Source organism: Sclerotinia sclerotiorum, genomic scaffold (assembly GCF_000146945.2).
Source record: "Sclerotinia sclerotiorum 1980 UF-70 scaffold_2 genomic scaffold, whole genome shotgun sequence".
NCBI lineage: Eukaryota > Fungi > Ascomycota > Leotiomycetes > Helotiales > Sclerotiniaceae > Sclerotinia > Sclerotinia sclerotiorum.
Genome location: NW_001820834.1, coordinates 1,511,853 through 1,539,523, shown reverse-complemented (window position 1 = coordinate 1,539,523; position 27,671 = coordinate 1,511,853). Strand labels below are relative to the sequence as shown.

Genomic DNA, 27,671 nt, shown 5'->3' with positions numbered 1-27,671 from the left:
TACCAACCTAGGTACTTTTCCCGATAATAATCCCTCTCAATCCTCCCTCACTTCCCAAAATTCTAAGCCGTCTTCCCGCGTCTCCCCTACATCCTCTTCCTACCATAAAATCCTGGATTCATCGCTCCTTTGCCCATTCAATTGAATCGGAAAAAAAGACGATATAACAACTTCCTTCAACTTTCTTTGTATTTTGCTTGTGGAAAGAACTTTGAGTATAGAACATCACAAACCCACCCACCCTCTCAACTCCAAACCTAGGAAAAAAATTAAGTTGCTCCACGCATACATCTTAAAATCAGCTAGAGGCGCTTTTCCAATCACCACATCATCCAATTCTACGCCAACTGCCAAAATTACGCATTACCTATCTCGAATTTTTAAAGGCCTCAGATTGGAAGGGAACTAGCTACTCGTTTTTAGCCTCAAAGGAAAAAATCATTCCTTGATCTATAGCCTCGCAGAACACTCTAGCCACTGCAGCTTACTTGGAATATTCTCTCCTCTTAGGAGGCTTTTCTTTTTTTTTGCGACCAATTAAATTCATCTCCTAGCTGATTCCTCAACATCGTCCCCGCAGTCTCCAATTCTCATCCATCAATATGATGGCCGATGTCCCTCAGAGGAAACCAATGCCACCTGGTTTCGAAACTTCTCCTGGTGCATCATACAACAATCATAGTCGAACTCGTACTACTTCCTCCACCACCTTCCCTTCCATCAATTACCCTCCTCAACACCCACAAAGTCTTTACCCCGGAAATATGCAGATAAGCGGATTTTCTTCAAGGAGAACTCCCTCGACGGGTACCTTTTCAACGACTGCCAGTAGTGGTGGTAATGGACCTGTGCCAAATCGAAATTCTCAAGACCTGAGGCGATCCACTTCTTCACGGTCGGGAAATTTGCAACCACAAGGCTATGTGGCTCTAATGCGAAAACAAAAGGCGACGGTTTGGTGTGATAGATCGCAACGTGAGGATCCACGATTAATAGCTCAACAGAAGGCTGCAAAGGAGAGAGCGGCGGCGGCAGTTCTTGGAGGACCTTTACAAGGGAGAATATCTACAGGTGGAACAAATAGTCTTGTTGGGAGTAATAGGGTTACGGCAAAAATAAGACATCATGGGAAGGCCGGATTGGTAGGATATAGCCCTGGAGATCTCGTTGGAGGTGTAGTTGGTGTGCCAATGAGATTGAGTGCGAGTGAGGTGGAAGGCGGGGATAGTGATGATGATGGGGATAGTGGAAGAATTCTATACCATCGAAGAACTGGTAGTGGACGCAGTAGTGTTGGAAGTGGTAGAAGAGGTCTCACATACTCACGACAGTCCGGTGCAAGTTCAACTGCTGGCAGATGGAGTTCAGGTAATACACCACCAAGTGAAAGAGAGAGACGGGAATCGATTGCGGATGTGGCCGAGACTGGGGAAACTCCTGTAGCAATTGGTCATCCGAAAGCTAGGGATTACTTTGAGGGAGGCGATGGGACGAGAAGTGCAGGGGGAAGCATTAGCAGTGGAGAACGAGCGGATGGTATTGCGGATCTAAACTCGGGTGATGCCGCCAGGTTAGCAAGTAACAGCTTGCTTAAGTCATCCATGACACGAGAAAAGAGCGTCAGGAACCCTGATGAATTAAGAAGAAGGGGAAGTGTTGACGAGCGAACAACAACCATGACTCTTGGTGCTGGTCGACTGTTTATCGCCAACCCAGATCATTCGGATAGTGATTAAAAGCAAGACGGAAAGGAGGATGCATACGCCGGTTGAGAGAAGCATAATACAACAAAAGACGTGCGATTAGGAGAGGGGATACCTTTAGACGGTGGAATTCACATCACATCATGATGAAAAATAACATTACCTTGGAGCAAAGAGCAAAGCAAGCAACTGCATTTAAAAGGCGTAGCATGGGGAGTATTATGGATTACATGGCAATATCAATTTGGATTGGTTTGGTGGAGTTAGGAATTGGGCGTGCTTTTTCATGGCTGGCATACACTTTTTATACATGGTCCGTGGGAACATTTTGGATTGGGTACAAGGACTACTTTAATCATCCGCAGCATGTTTGTTGACGCCGACTTGGGGGCTCAAGCTTGAATTATTGGACTGGAATTGTTCGAACAATCGTTTTATTAGCGTTGCATTGTTGTTTGGCCCTGATATGAATGGGCAGGGCAGAGTACGAATGGAATTGGCATGGGGTGTCGCCTAGATGGCACATGCTTGCTTGCTTGCATACATACACATACTTAGGAGGTGATAATGGGATATTGAATGATGAAGATGAGACTGGAATACTTAATTGAATTGAATTGAAGTGAGTGTGAGTGTGAATGTGATATATGTGCTTTAACTTGTGTATATCTATCTATCTATCTATTCTTCACCCGAACTCATGAATGAGAACTCAAACCCCATATAGAGATGGTCTTAATTCGCAGCCCTCGGAAGAAATATAAAAATAAAATGCTGTGCCCGTTCATTCATCATATACCCACGGGTTCATTCATCTGATTAATACATTTATACATTTGATACATTTGATACATTTGATACATTTGATACATTTGATACATTTGATACATTTGATACATTTGATACATTTGATACATTTGATACATTTGATACATTTGATACATTTGATACATTGATACATTGATACGGACTTTTGTGTTTTATGAAGATTTTTTAATTTGTGTTTGGATTTGTTTCGGACTTGTTGGTAGCTAGGTAGGTAATTTCCGGGGTTTTTGGACTTTGTTTTGTGAATTTGTAAGTTTGTAAGTGGATGTGGATGTGAAAGTGTGGCTGTGGGAATGTGGGGATGTGGCTCGGGTGGAGAGGATGGATACGGGTTTGTGGATGGATTTATTGAGATTGGGATTGGGATTGATGGGTTGGGATTAGATTGGACGGGAATAAAGAATATATGTATGTATTATGTGGCAATAATAAAGATTTTATGAAAGGATACCTAGAGCTGTCGTAGATACAACTTATTATTATTATTAGGTAATATTACGAATTCGAGGCTGTACTCTTCGTACCGTACGGATCAATTCTCAGCCACATCGACCCTTGCTGCTTGTTGAAACCGGAAGCGGAATCTGCCGCTCTTGACGCGAAACCCACTTTAGGAAGACGCGATGGATGGTTCATCACGGTACGGTCGAATCGACGCGTTTGTTGGGTTTGACTGACAACTTAGAGACAACTTTTAACAATTTTAACACTTTTAACACTTTTAGTGGTTTGATGTGGGATTTGTTATCGAAATTCGAATTGCGGCGGATTGCGAAATAAGGAATAAGATTAAGAATAGATAAATTGCTACCGGGGGTTACGATTCGATACAATACGATACGATCGATATTTGGTATTGCCTTTCGAAAAGGATAATACTTAGACTTGCTGGGGTCCGGCTTTGATTTTGTGATTATTGGATTCGGAACGGATTGTATTGTATGGGTTGGAGGTATTGGGGATCAGTTATTTACGAAAGTACACTACACTACACACAGTGAATAACTATCTGGACGAGAAATTGCACAAAACCGAATTGAAGAATCAAAATCATGGCAACAACGAAAGAGTCACCGAGATCGCAGAAGAGGGATTTTGCGGAGTCTTTTGGTTTAATTGGACCTTTTCATGTTGATGAGAATGAGCGGGCTCATCTTGAAAATCAAAACACGCAAGCAGAACCCGATATTCCCCTTCCATCCAAGGAAACCGCAGATATATCCGAGTCCAAAACTACATCTGAATCCCTACCCACACCACCTGTTAGCATACAATCGATTAAACGCGAACGGGAAAGGGAAGTTTCGCCTGCTGATAGTACGGCTAGTTCTTTGAGTGATTTGGGATCGAGGAGTACACCTAGTTTGAGAGGGGTTTCGCCAATGGTTGGTACGGCTTTTGCGGTGTTGAATGGAAATGGCGATGCGGGTAAGATGCCTCCGGCTAAGAAACCGAAGTTGACGTTTGCGGAAAAGGAGGCGAGGTTGATTGAGAAGAAGTTTAGGGAGGAGGAAAGGAAGAGGGAGCGGGAGAAGAAGGAGAATGATAAGCAGGCACAATTGGAAGAGAAGAGGAAGAGGGATAGGGAGAGAGATGAGGAAAAGAGGAAGAAGGATGCTGAGAAGGAGGAGGAGAAGAAACGAAAAGATGCTGAGAAAGAGGTTGAGAGGAAGAGAAAAGAGGAAGAAAAAGCTGCGAAGGAGGAAAAAAAGAGATTGAAGGATGAGGAAAAACGTAAGAAGGATGAAGAGAAACAGAGAATCGAAGATGAAAAGAAGAAAAAGGCGGCAAGTCAAAAGACTTTATCTTCTTTCTTTGGTACTCCAGCTTCGACAAAAGCTTCAAAAGATGAAGTCTCAACAAGTCCTACCTCATCAAGTCTTACCACGGCTGTACCCCCCACAACATCCGCACATTCGACTCCGAGTAAGAAAGAGATTTCACCATATGAAAAAATGTTTCCAGCTTTCTTCGTCCAAAATGGCGTTAGGTTGGCACCGATTAATCACTTTGAGAGAGATGATGAAGGATCACAAGCTTTACAATCCACAATTGATTCATACATCTTGGGTAATCGAAGTCCCAGAAGAAAACGAGATTTTGATGCTATGGAACTCTTTCATCTCTCATCAAGCAACTCAGTAAAGCGAGGAAAATCAATTGTTGCTGTACGAGAAATTATGGCGGAATTATCTGGCAATCCTTCAAAGCCTATCGACCTCACCACCGACTCTCAAAACTCTCATATCAAACGCACAATAACTCAGCTCAAGGATGTTCCTATGAAGTTTTTGAAATTTCAAGAAGATGTTAGACCTCCATATCAAGGTACATACACACATACTCCTATGTACGGAATATCAAAATTAGCACGCAATCCCATGAGACGCGATCTTCCGAATACAAATTACGATTATGATAGTGAGACGGAATGGATTGAGGATGAAGATGCCGAGGATTTGAATAGTGAAGGAGAGGAGGATGAAGAGGGTCTTGATGATGCTGAGGATATGGATGGATTTCTTGATGATGAGAATGATGATTTATTGAATTCGAGACGTGCATTGGGAGGAATACAAGGTGATTTAGAACCAGTTAGTACAGGATTGTGTTGGGAGGATAGGAAGAAGAGGAGTAGAAATGTTAAGATGATGCCATTTAGAATGGAGTTTATTATTGGTAAGTTTATTGTTTTTTGAATTCTTCACTGTTCTTTTGGAGTTTTAAGGAATCAATACTAACATAAAACTAGATCCGAAAACCAAATCTATGGATCCCTTCTCAACACAATACTGGGAACCAATCGCACCACCCTCCCAAACTGGAACAATGGATCCTCCCCGTCTCCCACTAAACTCCATGAAATCAACCAACACTCTTCAAACATCTCCCTCTCCCTCAACCTCTAAATCCAACAACAAAATCTCAAATCAAAAGACCGTTCCACTTTCATTCTTCGGCTCTTCTCCTTCCCCTTCCGTATCTTCATCTCTCCCTATACATCCAGCCGCAGGAGACAACAAACCTAAGAAATTACTACCAGATTCCGATCTTCCTGCATTCAAAGAAGCTATTCAAGGAAGTGATTTGAGTAAAGTAGGATTGGTAGAAGTACTGAAGAAAAAGTTTCCAGGTAGGACTGGAGGCGCGATTAAGGCGACGTTGGATTTGGTGGCGAGGAGAGTGGGTGGGAAAGAGGCCGAGAAGAGATGGGTTTTGGTTTGAGCTCGGGGTTGAGTAAGGAGGGTAGGATGTTTTTGCTGGGGTGTCTTTGTTAGGTGTCTATAGATGTGGATATCTGTGGTGAATGGTCTTCTTATAAGAAGAATAGATTATGAGGAAAGGATATTTAGAGTAGCGGATATGTACGAGGAGTTTTGGCGTGCGTGTGCTTAGAATAGATTAGCTAGGTGCTGGTGCTTGCTTTATTGTATGTTTTGGGACTGATTGGCTGACTAGCTGGCTGGGAGGACTGGTTGGGTGGATTGACTGGTATTGATGGGGGTAAATAAATAAATGATGTGCTGGATGAATGGATGGATGGATGGATGAATGGGCTTTGATGTAATAAATAGTATTTGTTTGGGTGATGTGTATATATTTATAGTGTAGTATATTATATTATATATGAGGGTATAAATATTATGATTTATTTAAGTGATTTGTATTACTTGAATATAGAATTTATAAAAGAAGTACATTGATTGAAGTTTATTTGTTGATGATTTTTATATTAATAATTATTTTTGATTCAAATATAATTATTTTTCTCACTGTAATAAAGCTATAAATGTATATTATTCTATAATGCCATTTACATAATAAGTAGAATTTTTTATATCCCTTCTTTATGATTTTATTATAAGAAATAGAAACTATATATATAAAAGGGGAAAGAGCTGGAACTCAATGATTCTATGACTTTCTTGAGGAGGTTGGTTACAAGACATTTATTCCATTACAAATTGTTCGGCGTACAAGTTTTTTCATCACACATAATAAATGCATAGCAATTAAATGAAAGAGATCACCATCGAAATCTAAAATTTGATTGGAATTTCTCTCTTCATATTAGTCATCTACCCGGAGATGATTATCTTTCTCGACTATTTGATATGAAGTTCCTACAGGTGGCTTGTACACACTCTAGACACCATAATTATCCCCTCAACAAAAAAACATATCCCAAAAAACCACAAATTCCACACCGAGGCCGTCATTAAATCCTCACTCATCACACTTTTTCTTCTTTAAAGAACTTGTCACCTCCTTAATCAGCCTTCGAAGCGCAGAACCAGGGGCCTGATCTTGGAACTCGGCGGTTTTATCAGTTGTCTTCTTTGTCCCAGCATAATCGTTATGGCCCAAAGATATATATATGCTACTCCTATCAGAATACATATAATAGTATCCTGATCATTTTGAGAAGATTCGTTGGGAAGACAAGTATCTAAGACAACAACTCTGGTTTTGCGTCTGGGATATTTCAAGGTTCCAAGTCCATTTAATTTTGAAGCTTGTAGTTGTAGTGATATATAGCTCAGTAACAAGTTCTTTTTATTATCGAGATCTATTCCCGAAATCATCGCGCGTGCTAATAGATGTTCGTGTTTTTTGCAAATGTCAGGCAGGGTCGTTTTTATGGAGGTAAAGTCCCCTATCGCTACGATGGTGTTGAGAGCTTATGATCTCCTATCTTCTTTCATAGTGGATACAGTGAGATATCTCGATATCCGAGGAACAATCTCCTTGACTAACAATCTATGTATGAGGTTAACACAAGAGGACTTTTACAAATTGCATTTTCTTTTTTTTAGAGTAGCTATTAGCCCAGACTTGAACAAGCTTTCCAAAGCGATGAATATGCACCTAGTAGGGGAGGTTAGCGCCCGATCCATCGCTGCTATCATCTTCGGTATCCTCCAAATCCTCAATTCCATCGTTGCCTTTCCACCAACAATAGAACTGCTCGATTTGAGTATCAAACAAATGGGCGAGAGCTGAAAGATTGAGTTCAAAAAGTACAGTCACAATAACATCAACTGTGGACAAATCATGTGGAATATTGTCTCTTTTCACCGCGTCCCACATGATTATGTGTGGTTTCCCCGAAGGAGCGTTAGCCGGGAGATTGATTTCAATTTTATGATCCACGTCGACTTGTTTTACAGTCCTTTCTTTGATATTCGGGTCGGACATTTTTGGATGCAAGGAATAGGGTGAAAGTATTGGTAATAAAGTTGAAATTGTGGAAGATTCCACTCTTAAGCCTTGAGCTTTGAGAGATGAGAAAAGCATTCATTGGAAAAGGCAAATTGGCGGAATCCGGATCGGGTTGTAGGTACCAGCCGTTTGCACGGAAACGTGCTGAAGTATTTTATAATTCTATCAAAACCAATGGCCAAACAATCAATGATTAGAGATCTGCGGTAGCTTATCTCAGGAAAAGGAAATAGAATTTGCAGTAGCTGCAGGAGCCTCGGAAAAGAAACTAATTCAGAGGGTCATCGTAGGCATCCATGCAGCCTCCTAGCCTTGATATGTACCTATCCGATTGAGAAATCCAGTGATTTATTTTTTGAGGAAATTCTAGAAGAAGGAAATCGAGACAATTAAACCCTTCAGTGCCTCAAGGTTGCTTAAATAGGAGCCTGTTTCGCACTTTGATTGCTCCTTTATCCTCAACCTTCATGTGCAAGGTCAAACCAGTCTACTTTCTGCCTTTATTTCATCTACAACTTCCAGCGATGCTCAAAGGAAACATGGGGATTGGATTTTGTGATCCAGTTGACCTTAGTATCAGCTTGACCCTACCGCAAATGCTCCTCGAGTACATCCGCACCTCCTCGAAACCAAAGGATACAAGTCGGAGCAGGTCCAGGTCCCGAAAAATTTGTCTTTGATTGACGTCTTAGCAACCATAATTTTCGAATGGAACCCCAGAGCGCTCCATCACCTCCTCGATATGGAAATCGAAGAATTCTATTGTGATGCGGATTGGGAAGAAAATAGCTTGAAGGATAGTACTCCCGGAGAGCGTGCTAAGTTTGTATACATATACCGCTTTGGCGAATATGTCAGAGTTGCAGTGAGCTTCTTTCAACAAAAAGGTACAGTGAAAAGCTATTTGCTGACCACACAATCGGATTCGGAGTACCCATTCGGACAGCGAAATTTCTTATCGTATTTGCAATGGCGGAAAATTGGAGATAAAAAGCGCTCAACTTCGCCAATCTTTGGAGTATAACGACTATTACATCACCCGGCTTCCCAAATACTTAGACGATTGTAAAGATATTGAGGAAGAAATGGCACAAGATATGGCTAAGAGGTTTTGGGTGGGGGGTGTCCTAGAAGACAGTCGTTTTCCTTTGTGGAATTACATGTCCCAAGCTGAGAGTGCGAAGGAGAAGTCAGATGGACGACGTTCAAAGGAATCCAAAGATATCAGATTAGAGTACGTGTGATAGCAGTAGTACGAAAAGCTCCGACACCCTGATGGATGAAGATCCAAATGTGAAGACCACTGAGCGCAAAGCTCAAGTATGGTGCGCCAAAACTCGACACAAGAACGGGCAGGATAGTTGAGAGAGAGAAATCGGGAGGATTGGTGGTGAGAATACTATCTCAGTTTACAGGGGAAATAACTTGCGAATGTGATTTAATGAAATAAAAATTCAGCATGATATGAAGTGGATAAGCATAACGCAGAAGACACAAATGCTATCACTATGGGTTTTCACGGATAGCACACATTAATAGTTGGAGCTTTGTTCAACACATCCGAACCATTTTAGAGGGAATAAGAGTTGACGTTTCTTAATACACTTGTGGGCTTCATTATCAATCGTTCTCGCAGGTTAATATGCCGAGAGTGAAGAACTCAGGGATCGTGTAGACAATCTCGAGGAAATTCTCAAGGATATGAAGTTCGACATAATCATATTCAGAGTATCACAATGACAAGGAAAGACTTTTCACTGGCGATAAAATAGAGAAGATACTATAGTATTTCTAAAAATATGAAATTATATGGTAGAATTCTATGAACAAAATATTACACATCCAATCTATCTATCTAGTGAAGACTTCTCCGTCAAGTGATCTACTCTTGACCTTACTTGGTCCCTTTTTCATCTCCGTCCACGTGCCATCAGCATGCCAAATTCCTGCTTTTGTGTAATCCCAACTTCTAGATCCTTGCATATATCCAAATCTAAAGTATTCAGGTTGTAGTAAAGAAGAGTCTTTATACCAAACGAAATGCTTATCACTTGCGAATCCTTCATCCACGTATCCTCTAAAACGTTCTACATCATTGACTAGCACACTGATGCCATCAAATGGTTCAGTTGGTGGGAGCCAAGAAAAGGATATAGAAGAGAAATTGCTGCCCATTACAATTTCTGGATATGAAATATGTGGTAGCGCGGAATTATGATTCGCATCTCCTTGAAGTGCTGCGGGGGTTTGAAGCACAGGATCAAATCCCCATCGTGCAATGCCATTGATAAACAAGCCAACCAATAAGCCTTGATAGAGAAGTGCGGGTCTAGTTTGCATACTTGTACCCGGCAACAGCAGTAAGGCAAGAATATAATGATGTATTCGAAGACTGAGGCCAGGTATTAGGAGAGATATGAGTATGGCAGCTATAAATACGCCATATAACCCGAGAAAGCGAATTAGCCGACCTTCCATACGGAAGAATGTTGCTTGTTGCACAATAATGATGATAAGTACCATAATAATAAGCGCCAAAGCAAGTTTGGCACCTGGCTGTTGATTAATATCGTGAGCATTCAACCGTTGAATAGGAATCCACTCAAAAGTATAATTTGACAATGTGCCAACCCAAGCCGCCCCAAGCCATAAAATAGTCTTTTCAATTTGAGCTGTGAGCCCACGCAAGGCACGTTCAACACCCATATATTTGTATATGACAAATGCGCAAAATGCTGCAGGAAGAAATTTCCCTAATATGTTCGAGACTAGTCCTGCCATGGTATCATGATTAGGTGGATCAGAGCCAAGACCAGTATGAGCAAAAAGTCCGGTAAATATGGAAAAGAAAAATACACCGGGAGATGTAGTGAAGATCGATAGCAATACAGTGAACGTGACAGACACAAATAGTAGCGACCACCGCGAATCTTTAGCCTTGCAAGTGATTCCTTCTTGGAATGCAAATGAGGATGGGAAGGTTGAATCAAAACCAATGCTTTTGATACCATGCTTATTCGAACTCTGATAACTGTGGCGTTCCCCAACTAAATTCACAACTCCACAACCTCCTTTGATATTGTCAATGACCCCAGCATGAATTGCAGATCCACAAATAAAGCTATCACTTCGATAGACTGCAGTGGTATCGTTATCTGTAGGCCCGCCAATGACGAAAGGCCTATAGATGATTTCCTGCGCTCCAACAGCTCGAGGATTAAGTACTTTTACACTGGCACAATTTGCAGGACAACGAAATGCATATCCACTTCCATTGAATGGACGACAATCGTTTCCATTTAGTCCACACCTATTCCCAGCTACCCAATATGTATTCCCGCATCCAATATTGCCGGGAACTCCCCATTCCTCTATTTCTGTAGCGAATGTACTCTGGCGTAAGACAAGAGCAAAAGTCAGAATCCAACAAAAGTAATATGCTACGAGAAGTGATATCCTACGCCTCCTCTTGGGTATGTATCGATCCAAAAGTCGCAATGGAGCTTCTTGGAACCATGGAAACCATGGCTTGATAACATTTATGCGCAGAGGCTCTGGCCCTTCAGCCCAACGAATGGCTTGTTTACCGATACGTCTGATCGGAAGTGGAACCCATTTTAGATATCGATAGGAAGACTGGTCTTGTAAGAAACGTGGAGTAGGAGGAGAATCATCGTCTGAAATTTCGTTCATCGGCAAAAGTTGGGTGAGTGTAGAATCTTCAATTGGATCATCAGGATGGTTATTATCTGTGTAATGCTGCCTCCCATTGACTCGACCATTCTGATCTCCCATATTGTCAAGATTGAAATGGCTTTATTATCCGAGATTTCCGAATGTTGTGTCTGCTTCCCTGCCGATTTATCACCAATCGGGCATGTTACACCCGGATCTAAATGATATTTAAATGTTTGCAGCAAGTTCAAACCCTACAGAGGTGTTATAAAATGAATGAAAAGAAGAGAGAGATGTTTGGTAAAGTATTTGTGATATTGATAATTGAGTGTATTGAAGATAGATTTACTCCTCCCTTCCAAACTCAAGAATGTTCGGAATTATCCTCTGTCGCACAGACTTTCCCGGATAAGGATAAGGATAAGCTATCTTATTCACCGAAGTAACCATTTATAGACTAGCGTTCTAGGAACAACACGCTAATCCTGTTCGGGCCGTCAGCGCACGAAAAAATATACCAAGTAGTAATCTAGTCAGATAGATACGACAGTCTGTTTTCCACGCCAAAGTACAGTTTTGGTCCAGAATCACAAAAATTGAGATGTTTCTAAAGTCTGCAAGTGCCAATCTCTAGAGTTCGGACGATCTGTATATGAATTGAGGGTTGCTGGCCTGCAGAAAACTCAACATCTTGGCGATTTATATTACATCAACCTCTTGTTCGACCTTCGTATTTCGCATATCAACATGTCTGCCATCAATATGGCTCCCAAGAGCTCTACAAGGCTCGGATTCCAGATCTTGAGTACTCTGGATCATAATACCTCTGGACCAAGACTCGGGAGAATTACTGTGGAAGGACGGAAAGATCTAGAAACTCCAGATTTTCTGGCCATTACTTCTCGGGGCGTTATACCTCATATGACACCAGATGTAATTGCAGCACATGCACGGCTACCAGGTGTTCATTTTGCATTGGAAGACTGTAGGTTCCATTTCCTTCCTTGTATCACGTGTTTATTCATGTTCGTTCTGTCCTGATCTTTTCTAGTCATAGAAAAGAGCAATAAAACAACCATTTCTCCTATTTTGAATTTCCCCGGAGCGGAGCCACCTCTTCATGCTTTTACCGGCTTATCCAGATCTGCTATATCTATTTTAGCACCGAGACGGACACCAGCTGTTACAGCTCCTAATGGCAATAGCAACACTGCCATTTCTATTTTCACATCGACAGGATTCCAACCTCTTTCTAATAAGTCCTATGTTGATTCAATCGAAACTTTATGTCCAGATATAGCGATTGCTCTGGCTGATATCCCCTATAGCACAGTAGCTGGAGCAAAACGTACCGCCAAGATGGGCGACAGAAGTGGGCAGTGGCTGGCTCAATTGTTGTCTGACAAAGTCAAGGAACAGCCTGTATTTGTACCTATATTACCTATAGATTACCAAAGTCAATGGGAATATATAAATCAAATATCCGATGAGCTCGTGGATGAGATCTCAGGTCTAGCTTTCTATGACTCTAATCTTCTTCCCGAAATTCCAGAGACAACAACGATGTCTTCACTCCCGCGCCTTTCTTTAGATGAACCTTCATCTCCTCATCATGTCCTCCGCCAAATATCCCTCGGAATGGATATCTTCACCATCCCATTTATCAATTTCGCCACAGATGCCGGAATCGCACTGACCTTCGTATTCCCATCTCCAAACACCTCTCAATCCTCAACCGAAGGTAGCTCAGTCCTTCCACTCGGTATCGACATGTGGACATCAGTCCATTCTACCTCCCTCCTCCCCCTCTCCGAATCCTGCAAATGCTACGCATGCACTTCCCACCACCGCGCATTCATCCAACATCTACTATCCGCCAAAGAAATGCTCGGCTGGGTCTTACTCCAAATCCACAACCATTACATCCTCTCGGAATTCTTCACCTCGATACGACAGAGTATCAAAGAAGGCACATTCGAGAAAGACTGCGAGAAATTCGCTAGAATATATGATAGCGAGCTTCCGGAAAAAAGCGGCCAAGGTCCTAGAATGAGGGGTTATCAGTATAAAAGCGAAGGACCGGGTGAGAGAAAGAAGAATAAAGCTGCTTGGAATAATTTGGGAGCTGGGGCTAGTGGCACTGGGTCGGAAGTTGCGCTTGTGCCGGATGAGGACTCGAAAGAGCTTGAACAGAAAGGCTTTGCGGAGAAATTGGAAAATTAAATTCTGGGGTAGTGGTTACCTATACTATTATGTCATTATCATGTGTGAGAGGAGTAATAGATTTTTCGAAGACATGAAATACCACCCGAATCACTAAATCTGTCACAACTGTAGATGAAATGACCCTCGCATAAGGACTACGCTTTTTTCACAATTCTATTAACAAATTACCAATCATTACATCTGAGGTTGAGACCGTAATCAGTATCATTGAAGCATTCCTGATCAAGTGAAGGACGGATCAAATAACATTCAACGAATTCGTATGATCGATCAAATCTGTAGTCTTTCATTCAAGCTACACATGACCATCTACTCAGCAAGATTACAACACATCCAAACTCTAAACAAAGTTCTTCTTAGTAACATTTCCCGAAGTGGCCGCCCCCAACTTAGAACCCCCATGTTGTTTAAACCAATCTATAAATTGGAACATGCTAGCCTTAGGTATACGTTCCAGGGAAGTCTGGTTTAAATACTGCAGACCAAACTTCACCTTGCTTCCGACGAACCACTCGAAATTATCGAAGATGGCCCATCCGAATGCTCCGGTGACATTCACACCTATAATCATTGATTAGCACTTATTGTTTCGGGATGTTTGCGAACGAATAGGGGAAACTCACCATCTACAACTTTCGCCTTGAGGATATTGTCCAAAAATCCCCTGTAATAATCTGCTCGTCTCAAATCCCATAGGACCTCGCCGAGAGTACTCATCTCCCCTTCAAATGGCTCCGCGAATCCAAATTCGCTCACTACGATATCTCCCACTGTTGGGAACAACTGTTTCGTGATAACATTGAGGAATTCGCGGATTCCATAAGGTGTACTAGCTAACCAGTTTACTCCCTCATCACCAGCTGGTCCTAGCGGGAAGCCATCCGCAGCTAGAGATGTGGAGCTTGCGCATTCGGGATATGCGGGATGCGAGGAATTGGACGCGCAGGCTGCGGAACCCCCGGCAATAGGGGTAGCGTAGTAGCCGGTGTAGCCGTCGATGGCGAAGAAGTCGCAACTTCCCTTGATCAAGTCTTTTTCTTCCTGGGTAAATTCTGGGAGTAAAGATCCCAATGTTTCTTTCAACATGGGAGAGTAATCACCGTCGCGCCAACAGCCCTGGAACCAACCGAGAACGAATTCATAATTGCGTGCCACAGCGTCGACATCTGCTGAGGAGTTACTTACGGGTGCAAAGTAGTTGCCGGAGTTTTTGAAACTGATGCGGCCGGCGCCGTGAAATTCTTCGTGGTACCACTTTGCTACTTTCGCGTGAGCGAGGATGGTATAATGGGAACAGGCGATACGAGCTGGTAGGCCACCAGTGATGTTGTGATAGGCGGGGTACATCCCTTCGGTGGTACCGGCGTGATAAAGGGAGTATTGCCAGTTGCAGTATTGAGCTGTGAATTTAGGTCAGTAAGAGAAACATTGTGTGGTAGGAGCCTTCATACGCTCGTTGAATGTATACCAAATTGGTACATATTTGTCATATCTGCTGATAACAAACTTGGCATAATTGAAGTAGTCATCCACAATTCGCTCATCGGTCCAGGCTCCATAGGAGTTGAATAGTGCGAGCGGTGTGTCTGAAATGTGTTAGCATATAACAAGTCAACTACAAGAATGATGAAGTACCCCAATGAAACAAGGTGACGACAGGTTTAATTCCATTAGCGACCATGCTAGCAATAACATCATCATAATGCTCGACACCCTGCTGATTGACAGGTCCGTTGCCGAATGGGAAAAATCTTGGCCTGGATTCGGAAATATTAGCCATAGGGTCCTCAATGAGACACATATGACACTTACCACGAAAATGACGGAGAGAAGTATGGAATCCCTAGCTTAGCAAGACGAGCAAAGTCTTGCTTGTATAGCCAATAATGACTAGCTACGATGTCACCAGTCGAATCGTCTGAGACAACATTACCTCGATGCGCGAGCAAATCCCAAATCGAAGGACCTTTGCCTTCATCTTTCGCAGCTCCTTCTGTCTGATATGCGCTCGCTGCTAAACCCCATACGAAATCATCGGGTAGGGTTTGGTTATCGAGGGAAGTATCATAGGTTGGCACCTGTAAAAATCAGATATGCGCGATTGAATGGTAGGATATTAACATACTAAAGGGTGGAAGATTCCTGGGCGAGCATACGATGATGGTTCTGGTGTTGGCTCCACCGTCGCTGTGATCGGTCCTACTGCAATTGATCCCACCTGGTTCCATAGCATTGCCAATTCCTCATTGCTGTACTGGTAGTTCAATGTTGTCGTCGCAGCAGAGATATCGTAGACTTTGGTTGAATAGGTATCGGTAGCAGTAGGGATTGGGGAACTTGTACATTGTGCCAAGCGAACGAAGATATGGATGCCAAATAGGCAATTGATCTTGGATGAGGGCATCTTTCCAAAGAACCAGCAGTAGTACCTAGGTTGAGAAGCAAAGCTATTTTCTTTCGCAACTTGCGAGCTTGAACTTTATAGTTTCTTCAATGTGCATGTTCTGGGGCTTAGGATGATCTCATCACCCGGCTAAAATCCTGAGAGCGGGGGCACAACGAGCTGTTAATGTGTCTGGGGGCAACCTGCATGTAAACCATGTAAAGACATATTAATTAATTGATTTATAACCGTCAAACCTAACTTAAGGCAGGAAGAAAAGTGCATTCGGAAGGCGGAGGAAAAGCCCCCGAAGCTTTACTAGAATCATAGTCTCAGACTCTCAGGAGTCCCAGCCATTCAAACTTCGAAGGTTGTAGGCTGTGGTTCCCGTAAATCCCGCACATCTCTTGGCACATGGAGAATTGTTTTTCCAAGCGGGACTTAAGGTTAGAATAAGAGCTCTGCCATGTCATATAGAAATGTGCACATTGACCGCAATTTGAAGATATGGAGACATGAGCAGAGTCGGTGGCTGGACTTGGATGGTGGCAATCAATCAAAATCTTTCTTTCCCCAATGTATTTATATTAAAATGTATATAGTAAAGCAGGGATGGGGGCTGCCGTGGATATGTTGCTTCACGCCCGAATGCTTATAGTAACCAGCTTGAAGACTGGCAGATATAGATCATAAAATGAAACAACAACGAGATTAATTTCCTCGAGGTCGAGATTAACGACAGATCCTTCCTTCTCAGAACATATGGTATGACGATACCAATAGCATAACGCTACCGGCGTGTCATATCCCCTAGCGCTACCACTTTGAAGATCAAGCAGCGTCGTGGATTGATGCTCATGAAGAGGGAAAGAAGAACTTTTGTCGCGAAAATTTCATTAATAAAGGACCCGAGTTTTTGAGTCACGTGATGCATTTCCTTAGTCATTTGAAGTCTTTGAAATTCTCGAGATTTGATTTGTTTATTTCCACAAGGACATAACCGAGGCGCCGTGAACCGATACCTTCCGCATCAACGACGATAATATCAAGATCTCTAGTATCGTTGCAGCATTTGTGAATTCATCCCTTTCAATTGTTCTGCGATAACGTCAGGCATATAATCAATATAATCAAAATGTTTTCACAAAGAGCGACTCAACAATCGCTGCGCCGGCGTAAGTTCCCCCGCTTTTCTGGAACCATCCCACCTCAAAAGCAAGACCCCATTTACTAACAGTCTTTATAGTTGCTGCTGGTCAGCCATCACTCATCTCCCAATTAGCCATGAGGAGGCTCGCAGCTCCTGCAGCCATCGGCGCATCAATGCAAACTAGGTTTGCCCCTCCAATGCGCGCAAGCTTGACAGCAACTAACATTCTCCAAAGACCAGTAACCACCCAAAAGTTGACTCCCAAAGATAGCTACAACATCCTAGTCGAACAACGTAAACTCCGACCTACCTCCCCCCATCTCACAATCTACCAACCTCAAATTCCCTGGATCATGTCTGGGCTCTTCCGTATCACCGGCTGTGTTCTCTCGGGAGGTTTCTACGTTTTCGGTGCTGCATATCTTGTTTCGCCTTTATTCGGATGGCACTTGGACACTGCCAGTATGGTTGCTGCATTCGGAGCTTGGCCTTTGGCTGCGAAGGTTTTGGCTAAGTTCTCGGTGGCTTTACCGTTCACATACCATTCTTTCAATGGATTAAGACATTTTTCTTGGGATATGGGAAAGACTTTTAAGAACGCTACGGTTGTTAAGACTGGATGGGCAGTTATTGGTTTAAGTGTTAGCAGTGCTTTGGCTTTGGTTGCATTCATGTAGGTCAAGGTCAGCTTGGGGTGGGCAGGGGAGCAGGGCGGGCTGGGAGCGCTTATTGAAAAAACGAATAAAACATAGGCAACAATCATTTTTGTGAAGGGACTTGAAGGATGCCATGGTGCCTGAATACATAGGTAGAACATCAGTCGTATTATGTGTACGTTGATCTTTGATTCTCCTGGTGGCATAAGTCATACAGGCCAAATTTTGCGCTGTATGGAAATATAAAATGCAAAAATATAAGACAGCACCATCGCCAGCAGCTCTTTAAACCATACCAGTTTTTGCACCAAAACCAAAAATAAATCCCCGTCATGGATCCGGCTCACTACTTCATTATTAGACAATGATGATATTGTCGAGTGGCAACCCATCTACAAATCATGTCTCAAAATTAATCTTTAGACAAATGAATATTCATTGAACTTGAAAACCCATACTCCCAGGGCGTTTGGTTGGAATGTTCTCTGCGTAGATAAATATTTGGTCGCCTACGTTGGTGGCATTCCATTTCGGACCAGGCTGACTAGTCGAATTATGGTGATTATATAATATCGTGTCATAATTTAAATCACTGCCAGGATCAATTTTGCGAATTTCCAATGGTATTTGCATCCACTTTGTAGGATAGGCTGCGTGATGTACACCTATCCCGATTCTGCGTCTATACAGATCAATATTCATAAAGCTCGGTGGCTCATCGGATTTGAATGCTAATGTGTCACAGCGCTTTGCTCCCAAGAGATCGCTTTCCCAGAATTTGAAGCACTTGTTATAAGAGCATCGCTCTATGGATCGCACAAGTACCGGCCTCTTACGGAGTCTCCAAAGATTGTCTTCGAAGTCGCAAGAGTTGAGTTGCAATTGGTTTTGCTCTTCCCAAGGGGACTTGGCAGGCTCTCGTTCCATCCAATTCCACTGATTGGGCTTAGGAGATGAGTACTGGTATTTATTCGGTACTTCGGGCTTTTTTAACGTAGCTGCCCGATCCAGAACTTCACTTAGCTCATCCTCTGACCGCCAATTTTTCTGCCTCACCTCCTCGTCCAGCAATCGTTGGGCGTGGGTCACCTTATCCCCAGTTTTGAAATATTCTGCTTTGATTGATTTCGAAATTTGCATGTGTCTGCGGATCTCATCCTCGTAGGAATGGGTGTAAAGTGAGTTAGCCTTCCTAACATATGCTATTGTTGCTTGATTAGTGCTATGCTCAATTCGACACAGACTTGCGCTTCTGCCTCACCTTCCTGAAATATGTTCGAGTCGTCATCTTCTTCTGCTTCAGAGTGACCGACCTCAACAGTCTCCAAGGATAAAACCTGTGCGTCAATGCCGTCTGGTTCTTCTCCGTCCTTGTCTCCATTTTTATCTCCGCTACCATTGCCTTTGTCATTTCGGCCTTGTTTGCGCTCATCTGGACTATCTTGATCTCGATCCCCTTGAACATTAAAGCCAATCCTGTAGCTCCTATCAAATATATTCCTTGCTCCGGATTCCTGGAATTCCTTGTTTGATGGACCCTTTCCTCTCCAGCCTACGGGGATTTTATTTGCGGCAGGCTTCAGTGCTTGTCCGCCATCAAGATCACTACGGGTCAAAGTTGGCTGCTTCCGAGCATTTCCTTCCAGTATCTCTTGTTTAAGGAGATGAGTAGTACGTTGCCTAAAACGTCCTGGCATTTTGAAAGCGATGTGCTTAAGTTTTTACCTTGGCTTGAATAACCAGGCGGGACCTCAAATGATATAGGCACAATAGAGGCAAAGTAGCCTGATGTGGCGGAGTTCATATTGAGGTGCCCATGAAGATTGTACTACATCTCTATATCCACAGCACAGACGCATTTCAAACATGGTGTTCTACCTGTATACTCAATCGTATGCGAGGGAAAGGCTCTATTGTAAGCATGCACACAGAAGAACCTACGATGGATGGGCCATCTCTGTTCGATAGTGAAACTGCTCCTTTTCAACAAAGCTCCAACCAGAACTATCAACAGAATCCGACCACCCTGTGTTTATTCACAATCCAGGCAATAGCACAAAACAGCCTGATCATGCATAAGCCAATGCAACCATAGCCTATCACTAGCTGCAGGGTGCGTGGGCATAAGCAAAGCCTCACCGGCACACCGGCACACTGATTTCTTGAAAATGCATGAAAGAAGTTATGATGATGATTTTCGATAGATAAAAAAGGGAAATGACGATACCAGAGTATCTCTCTGGATTTGCCGAATTTTCCCACTTCATCGCAAGCGACGACGTACTCTCTATATATCGTCGTTTTGAAACTTTAAGTGCACGCAATAATCTTTATCTACAAGCTGAACTCCAGTATCTTGAGTTCCAACTCAATCAGCTGGACGAGGAAGATGCCCTTTTCATCAAAACGGCTGCACCAGGAAGTGGAAAGAATAACGTTGAAGAGGCGGCGCGATTATGGGAAAGTTTCTCTGCTCAAGTTGATGCGGGAATCGATCGCCAAGTGAAGCGAATGGTTCTTATTAAACGAATTCGAGAGCTTATGAAAGAATATGGTTATTATTTCAATCGCCTCTAAAATTTCGGTATTAAATACTAGGATAACGATCACTAATAGTTTCCACAGAAGAATCCCTTCTCCGACGCTCTCAAATTCTCTCTCTCCCCAAGCCCAATCCTCAATCACTAGACGCTTTCACAAGCTTTTTCTACACCAAAACTCCCTTTCTAGGGCCTAGCTACGAGCTTTTATCTTCCTCCGGATCTCTTCTTTCACTAAAACTAGATACCGAGGGCCCAGACCGGATTTCCACCTTTATTCAACGCTATTTCGGCTATTATCTCGCTGTTCCCGATCCCACTCGTCCGCCATCATGGCAACCACTTTACTATTTCCCCGCTCGTCGCATTGCTCGCATAGTCGCTTGTTTAAGCATTTTTATTTCTGCTCTATTGGTAGTAGGCGCCATACTCACGCTCTATTATATCCCAAGTACAGAGATCGGAAAGAGAGTGGCTGCGATTGGTGCTTTTACAACTTCGTTTGCTGTCGCTGTGGTATCGTTGACGAATGCGAGGAGAGGGGAAGTTTTTGGTGTTACTGCTGCGTGAGTATCTTTTTTTCCTCCTCTTCTTGCCTTTGATGTTACGTGTGTTAATTGCTACCCAGTTATGCAGCGGTTTTGGCGGTGTTTTTGAGTGTACCGTCGCCTTCTTAGATGAATTAAATTTCTAGCTTGATGATCTACGAAAGTTTCCTTTACAATTGCTTTTATGCCGAGATACCGAACTACCGATACTGCTCAGCTGGTATTGATTAGTGTAGAATGATAGGTCATTCTACAATATCGTTAGCCGTCGATTTATATTCACAGTTTAGGTCCAGAATTGCTTAATCATTTATTTTCACGGATCCAATAACAAGATAAACCTCAAGTAAGATTTAAAATCCAAGATTTTTTGAAGAGTGCGAAGCACTTCATTCCTTTCATGAAACTGCGGGACCAGAACACAATTACGGCCCAAGAGGCGACTGAGATTTTTATTGTAAAGTATTTTTTTTGGATGTTAATGCAATGCTTATGTTTTTGTTGGATTGACCGTGGATATATATTGAACTCCGGCTTATTGTAAGATCTTGGTGGAATTATAAGATAAGTACATGACTACTGGTGAATTTTTGCCATGGGCTATAAGATCTTACAATGTTTTGTAATACTGCAGATTAGATTGGATAAACAGATCTATATTAGATCAATGTTGATAATGATGTTGAAATTATTCTCGTCGAAGTTCTCCATTCATCCTATTTATAAATCTTCAAACCTTCAACCACCATCTAAGAATTCTATCCATATCGAAGAGTAGGTACTGTCGTATTATAAGTCATATCCATCAACTATTTACCATATATATTTAACAACAATACGAAATATCAATACAATGTAGTAAAATAAAATATAAAAGGCGCAACAACAACACTTATAAACCAATACTACCTAGTCAATACTAATAAATCTATAACAACAATAAACATCACCAACAACAACATCACTTATCGAAACCTACACAACCAAATTTCCTCCAACATTCTTGTTTCCTGAAAATACAGACATAAAACTCCAGACGCCGATACACGCTAAATATACCAAAGTTCCAACATCCAGCCATCACCCCCTGGGACTTGCTTTGTTATGGTTATTTTGTAGAAGAGGGGTTAGGTGTAAGTTGTGGTAGTTTTTATAGTCGTATTATTCGTTTATTACAGGTAGGTAGGTGGAAATAGAAATCTAGTAGATGATGGGTGGGATTGGTGGGGGGTTTTTAGAGGAGTGTATTATGTTTGATGAGCGGGGAGGATGAGAAAGGATAGGAGGATATTTTTGGAGTTGGGTTGGAGTTGATTGTGTATGCTTTTTTTTTAGTTGGGCTTAATATAGATGTAAGAATTACAAACATTGATCAGAGAATTTTCTCCCCCCTCAATAGGTATGATAAATCTTATTTTGGGATTTAATATTGATGTATATGATAATGGATGAGATATCTACTGTAGAGACGGTGATTCTATAATATGATCTTATAATGATCAAAAAATTGAATAGATATATTTATTCAATTAACTTTATTACAATATCAAAGTATTGAAAACAATAGGAAAAAAGTTTCTAGAGAAAGTAAAGATATTGACAATAAATAGGATATCATATTTTTAACACATCGACAGTAGTGATAAAGATAATGAAAGATGATAAAATTGACAACATCTTACAAAAAGATGATATATACCTACATAACACAAAGCCCTCAATAAAAATTCAAAAAGACTAAGAAACCAACCGTCTCATCGTGACAAAATACAACCTAAGATTATGTATCAATCTTGGTCCTTGGTCTTTAAATAACTCACTGGGAGTTTTTAATTTAAAAAGGTTTCTCTGGACAAGAGGGTTTGTTTTATACCTTATTCTTTCTTTTTTCTTCTTTGGAGAGAGAGGGAGAGAGAGGGGTGGGAGGGGGTTGAGGATAGACAGATAGACATGGAGATTATTCACTTGGAGTTGTGAAGTGGTGCTAGCTACAATATACACTTGTCAGGGAATGCATATAGATATTATCCCCTCAATTACACCACCATACTCTCTCTACTTTAAGAATATAAAGAAAATATAAGATCTTAAATAGGCGACACTTGTAAAAAAAGCACTTCTTCTGTCGCAGGATTGAAATTCCATGGCATCATAGAAACATAAAGTGATCATTTGTTTGAACTTTGAAATGCTAGGTAAGATCTTATTTGGCATTATCTACCTATGTAGTTAGTTATCAAATCAGCAAAGCCATGAGATTCTGAAGATTATATTGAATTGTAGAGTAGATAGTGAATGCTGAATGCAAGGAAAGATGCTTTTAATTCGTGGATACGCTGAATTATCGATTATCTTGGATGGGACATGAGGTTCTAAGCATTGAAAATTCTTCGATTTCCGCGATTCTTGAGAGACATAGTGAGGAGGATGGCAGCTGTAAAGAGTAGCGAGATTTAATTGTATGGTTTAGAGATGATATTTGACACTATACATACAAATCAAATCATTAATTTACACTGCATGGTGATGAACGAGCTGGGTAACTCTAAACGCGACAGGGAGTGAGTTCTGTAGTGTTTATATTCCACACTAACCTTATAGTCTGACTGACTGAAAGCCCAAGAAGTGTCACACTCAAGAATACTGGGTAAAGTATCTTGTATTAGAAAATACTAAGCTAAGGAGAAAAGAAGAAGGAAAACAAGAGTAGAGAGTTTTCCTGTGATTAATTACAAACGGGGCATGCCACGTGACCCGGAGGTGTGAGGCGTCACAAGAAGAAAATAAAATACAATATCAAATAACAACTATAAATTTCTTATTATCAAGTCTAGTGTTTGTGCATAAAATCCCTAGATGAGACTTTCAGTTCAGATACCCCAGACTTCGGAAAGTCTAAGGATGTAAGATCTTATATAAATTACTGTGTTGTTATAAGTTTCGGTGAATGATTAAGGTTACTGGAACTAATAAAGCTAAGATTACAAAAATGGCAGTTTTTGATAATATCACCTATATTCTTTTTCGATTAACTTATAAATCATATTATAGAGGTAAGTTAAGTTATTCTCGACTTTAACAAATAAGATTGTCTATTTGAACTAACTGGCTTTATCTTTCAGAATCACCTTATAGCGAGCGCTGTGGATTGATATACAATAATTCAGAGCTTCCCCCACTATAAATTAGTGTAAGCTTAGCATCCCTAACCTGATCTTGAATTGAGGATACCTAATAAATTCTTGAATCCTTTGAATCTTTGGAATTTCTCCACAAAGCTTAATTTGAGATGTTGATATGGTATTAATTGTATGCAAGTTTCTTGTTTTCTTCAGACTGTTAGTGATAATATGTTTAAATGGTTGACGGATAAGTATAAGCTGATTACTTTTGATCCCGAAGATTAGAAGACGAGGTTTCAGATGCTGAGGGAACTGGGATGGAGTAACGGTTATTTGTGGGGATGGTACGGTTACTTTTGGGATGATGGTTTTTAGTGGTAGTGAAGTATAGTATAACAAGGTATGAATGATATAAAGGTCAACCAAAGAGAGTATTGATGCTTATAGAAGAGAAAGGAAAGAGGCAAAAAGGCCTCCTCGGTCTTATCTCCAGATTACCAGTCCTGTTTCACGGTCGTGACACCAATAGTACAATAGTAATTTTCTTGTAAATCCCATCAAGCATTTCCTCCACATCGGGATGTTTTCGTGGAGATGAAACAAAAGTCTACGAATCCTTGTTGGATATTCCTTGAGGAGGGGGGGGCGGGGGCTTCCCGCTGCATTGTTCCGTGTCTGATGGATATCTTTAGATTCGCTAATTATGTTGTGGTATTTGATGGCGTTTGATGGAGTACTTTCAGTATATGCTTGTGGCGGCGATGGCGTTGGAAGTAGGTATACAAATTCAAAAGGTGCATGAATATGAGGTCTTTGAAATCGCTGATGTTGATGTCTTTTTTCCTGGTTGGTCGGTGAGAATGTGAAGGAGAATGATTGTCAGTTTCGGTATATGGATGAGGACATAGGACAGGGAAAGGATAATTGCTGCTTTGGTTCGCGCCCGAGAAGATCTTTCCTCGAATAGAGTGCTTGTGCGAGAGTTGTGAAATGAAGAGTTAGTTACATCATTGAGATTCGAGAAAGAGATAGGATTTATACCAGAATATTAATCAGTGAGGTTTGATTAAGATGCTTGCTTCTCCTTAGAATCAAGTCTTTCATTGATCTAGATCTAGTAAATTCTTATAATTAGATGGTTTTCTTATCAGTGATTGGTGATGCTACTTTCCTTTCCTTTCCTTGAAACTCCCCGGTAAAGTTGGTTATTAGAGTTAGAGTTAGAGTTTCCCCCCACCACCAGAAATTGTAGCTCTAGATCTAGCCCTTCAAAGTTCAACAACATCATCAATAACCTTCTGCCATCTACCACCATACTTACCACACCTACCGCACCTACCACACCTACCACATCTACCTGCCTATCTAGTTCTTACTTTTGTCAGCTCTTCTTCCAACCTTCTTCAGGTTCTTGCTTCTAATCCAACGCTCGGCGTTCATTAGCTCCTATATGGGTTTCCACTAGAACTAGGTTTCCGACGGGTATTGGCATAACTTGAATCTCCATAACTTTCGCTCGAGATCATTTGAATGTTTACAACACCGCATCTCCATCACGCAAATCATCACACGCTGGCCGTACAGTCTTTTCAACACCAGATTGTTGTCATTACGATTGCACTTCAAACGAGAGTTACATATTGATCTTTTTCTTAATCTTCTTCTAGCTTTTATTGCTTCTGCATCCAAAAATCAATTGAATCTCACGTATTACAATCAGTTCGTGCAGGGTTGGAAATCTGGTGGCGTCAGTACATTCACTTCGGGGTGCATTTCCCCTGCAGTAAGTTGCGTCAACCCCGATATCGAAAATTACTATTCGACCATTTGGAGGTACCACAATTGGGGAATACAGTGTTCCACTTCCACAGATCTGCAGTCAAAAGATCAAATACCATCTATTCACAAAAGGAACATTCCATCAATACATATTCTTCAATTTTCTATCATCTTGTCCGGCTTCACAACATCGAGGCTGCGGGGTCGTTTATGAGGTCATCATGTTAAGATCAATTCGAGGTTTAGTTGCAGGATGGTTACCAAATACCAATGAATCAGACTACGAATTAATCCATACATATGGAAATTCCTCACCAACATTGACAACTTGCACGACCAAGGACGATACATTCTCTCAATTGAGATTATCGTTCACCAAATTCCTCTTCTTCCTTATACCTTCCCCTATCCAACGACGACTTCAACCGGCCCATTTCAAGCCTCATCGATTATACCCAACTTCCTATCTCGATGGACTTCGTGGAGTTGCTTCCTTGTTTGTTTTCTTTTGCCATTACACCGAGGAAAATGTACAGTTCATGATACCATCATATGGCTTGCCCATAGATGATCCTGTACCATCTTCTTTCATGCAACTTCCTTTCTTTCGAGTAATTTACAGCGGACGACCCATGGTTCATATCTTCTTCGTCATATCTGGATTCGTTCTTTCTTTAAAGCCTTTGAAATTAGCTCGAGCACATAACTATGCTGATCTTCAAACAACTTTGTCCTCATCTGTCTTTCGTCGGGGTATGCGACTTTTCTTACCCACTACCGCCTCCACGTTTATGGTTATGATATTCATTCGAATGCGCTGGGTCAGGGTTGAAGGACTCGAAACGTTCTCAATACAATTTATGGACTGGATGCATGCGATTTGGACGATAGGATATTCTTGGGATTGGGATAAAATGTGGTGGCCAAAGTACGATGTTCATGTCTGGACTATTCCCATTGAGATGGCACAATCCATGCTTCTCTTCGTCACTATTACCGGCTTAGCCAGATGTAAAGTTTGGATCCGTCTCTTCATGTTCGTGGTAATTATGTTTTATAGTTTGAAGTGTGGACGTTGGGCTGCATTCGAATTCATTGGTGGCGCTCTGGTGGCAGAAGTGGGAATTATTCAACAAGCGCGAGCCGAACAAGATCCCAACAAAGAGATGCCAGCTTCGGATGAAGAATCTTGTAGTTCATGGAAAACATCGGCAGTTTATGCATTCTGGACTATGAACTTCATTTTTGCCATGTGGATTGCAGGATGGCCAAACCATGATGTACTGAAGACTCCTGGACTCAGTGAAATCGCACTCTACACGATGGAGCCATACTGGTCTCGCAAACGAGAGGAAGAACAAGCATTCTCTTGGTTTGCATTGGGGGCCATGCAAGTTGTTTTTGCTTGTCAGCAACTTCCTCTATTGCAAAGATTCTTCACGTCTAGCCCAGCGCAATACCTTGCCAATATTTCGTATGCATTATACCTTATGCATGGGCCTTTTCTCGACATATTTGCTCATCGGTGGATGCCCTATGTGTGGTGGGCAGTTGGTGGACGAGAAAATAGTGGTATGTGGTCACGGACGTTTGCTTGGTGGGGTGGGATGCTAGGGCTGGCCATACCTATCTTCTGGGCAGCAGATATTTTTTGGAGAGCCGTGGATATTCCATCTGTAGAATTTGCAAAATGGTTAGAAGGAAAATGCATAGTCAAAGAGGATTGACGACATGATATAGAAGGGGATTGATTGAAAGTACATCTTTGAGGGCATTTTGCGAGGCGTTCATAGATATCTTGGGATGTAAAATGCCGTATGATGAATGGGAAAATCCTA

The 27,671-nt window shown here is 41.7% G+C and overlaps 12 protein-coding genes across 12 annotated transcripts in view; 7 read left to right on the top strand and 5 right to left on the bottom strand.

Annotated features, from left to right (window-relative positions):
- Positions 1–602: 602 nt before the first annotated feature.
- SS1G_01669 (hypothetical protein) lies at positions 603–1,736 on the top strand (the record flags this gene model as incomplete). Its single annotated transcript, XM_001597425.1, has 1 exon — positions 603–1,736. The coding sequence occupies one exon, from the start codon at positions 603–605 to the stop codon at positions 1,734–1,736; it is 1,134 nt and encodes a 377-aa protein (XP_001597475.1).
- Positions 1,737–2,494: 758 nt separating this feature from the next.
- On the bottom strand, positions 2,495–2,656 carry SS1G_01668 (predicted protein; the record flags this gene model as incomplete). Its single annotated transcript, XM_001597424.1, has 1 exon — positions 2,495–2,656. One exon carries the CDS (start codon positions 2,654–2,656, stop codon positions 2,495–2,497), a length of 162 nt encoding a protein of 53 aa, XP_001597474.1.
- A 927-nt stretch (positions 2,657–3,583) lies between these two features.
- On the top strand, positions 3,584–5,756 carry SS1G_01667 (hypothetical protein; the record flags this gene model as incomplete). Its single annotated transcript, XM_001597423.1, has 2 exons — positions 3,584–5,210; positions 5,284–5,756. 2 exons carry the CDS (start codon positions 3,584–3,586, stop codon positions 5,754–5,756), a joined length of 2,100 nt encoding a protein of 699 aa, XP_001597473.1.
- A 1,644-nt stretch (positions 5,757–7,400) lies between these two features.
- On the bottom strand, positions 7,401–7,730 carry SS1G_01666 (predicted protein; the record flags this gene model as incomplete). Its single annotated transcript, XM_001597422.1, has 1 exon — positions 7,401–7,730. One exon carries the CDS (start codon positions 7,728–7,730, stop codon positions 7,401–7,403), a length of 330 nt encoding a protein of 109 aa, XP_001597472.1.
- Positions 7,731–8,839: 1,109 nt separating this feature from the next.
- SS1G_01665 (predicted protein) lies at positions 8,840–8,998 on the top strand (the record flags this gene model as incomplete). Its single annotated transcript, XM_001597421.1, has 1 exon — positions 8,840–8,998. One exon carries the CDS (start codon positions 8,840–8,842, stop codon positions 8,996–8,998), a length of 159 nt encoding a protein of 52 aa, XP_001597471.1.
- Positions 8,999–9,605: 607 nt separating this feature from the next.
- On the bottom strand, positions 9,606–11,549 carry SS1G_01664 (hypothetical protein; the record flags this gene model as incomplete). Its single annotated transcript, XM_001597420.1, has 1 exon — positions 9,606–11,549. One exon carries the CDS (start codon positions 11,547–11,549, stop codon positions 9,606–9,608), a length of 1,944 nt encoding a protein of 647 aa, XP_001597470.1.
- A 627-nt stretch (positions 11,550–12,176) lies between these two features.
- On the top strand, positions 12,177–13,652 carry SS1G_01663 (hypothetical protein; the record flags this gene model as incomplete). The annotated part of the gene is made up of 2 exons (XM_001597419.1): positions 12,177–12,414; positions 12,763–13,652. The coding sequence occupies 2 exons, from the start codon at positions 12,177–12,179 to the stop codon at positions 13,650–13,652; spliced, it is 1,128 nt and encodes a 375-aa protein (XP_001597469.1).
- Positions 13,653–13,995: 343 nt separating this feature from the next.
- Positions 13,996–16,059, bottom strand: SS1G_01662 (hypothetical protein; the record flags this gene model as incomplete). Its single annotated transcript, XM_001597418.1, has 6 exons — positions 13,996–14,216; positions 14,279–15,055; positions 15,107–15,241; positions 15,291–15,412; positions 15,468–15,733; positions 15,781–16,059. The coding sequence occupies 6 exons, from the start codon at positions 16,057–16,059 to the stop codon at positions 13,996–13,998; spliced, it is 1,800 nt and encodes a 599-aa protein (XP_001597468.1).
- Positions 16,060–17,173: 1,114 nt separating this feature from the next.
- Positions 17,174–17,865, top strand: SS1G_01661 (hypothetical protein; the record flags this gene model as incomplete). Its single annotated transcript, XM_001597417.1, has 3 exons — positions 17,174–17,213; positions 17,285–17,372; positions 17,424–17,865. 3 exons carry the CDS (start codon positions 17,174–17,176, stop codon positions 17,863–17,865), a joined length of 570 nt encoding a protein of 189 aa, XP_001597467.1.
- Positions 17,866–18,279: 414 nt separating this feature from the next.
- Positions 18,280–19,541, bottom strand: SS1G_01660 (predicted protein; the record flags this gene model as incomplete). The annotated part of the gene is made up of 3 exons (XM_001597416.1): positions 18,280–18,780; positions 18,901–19,046; positions 19,106–19,541. The coding sequence occupies 3 exons, from the start codon at positions 19,539–19,541 to the stop codon at positions 18,280–18,282; spliced, it is 1,083 nt and encodes a 360-aa protein (XP_001597466.1).
- Positions 19,542–20,061: 520 nt separating this feature from the next.
- On the top strand, positions 20,062–21,061 carry SS1G_01659 (hypothetical protein; the record flags this gene model as incomplete). The annotated part of the gene is made up of 3 exons (XM_001597415.1): positions 20,062–20,398; positions 20,470–20,950; positions 21,013–21,061. The coding sequence occupies 3 exons, from the start codon at positions 20,062–20,064 to the stop codon at positions 21,059–21,061; spliced, it is 867 nt and encodes a 288-aa protein (XP_001597465.1).
- Positions 21,062–26,054: 4,993 nt separating this feature from the next.
- SS1G_01658 (hypothetical protein) overlaps positions 26,055–27,671 on the top strand; it is a gene marked incomplete at both ends in the record, with an annotated part of 2,128 nt that continues 511 nt past the window's right edge. Inside the window, one exon of the mRNA XM_001597414.1 lies at positions 26,055–27,307. Coding sequence (XP_001597464.1) covers positions 26,055–27,307 — 1,253 coding nt within the window. The remainder of the gene's footprint in view (positions 27,308–27,671) is intronic.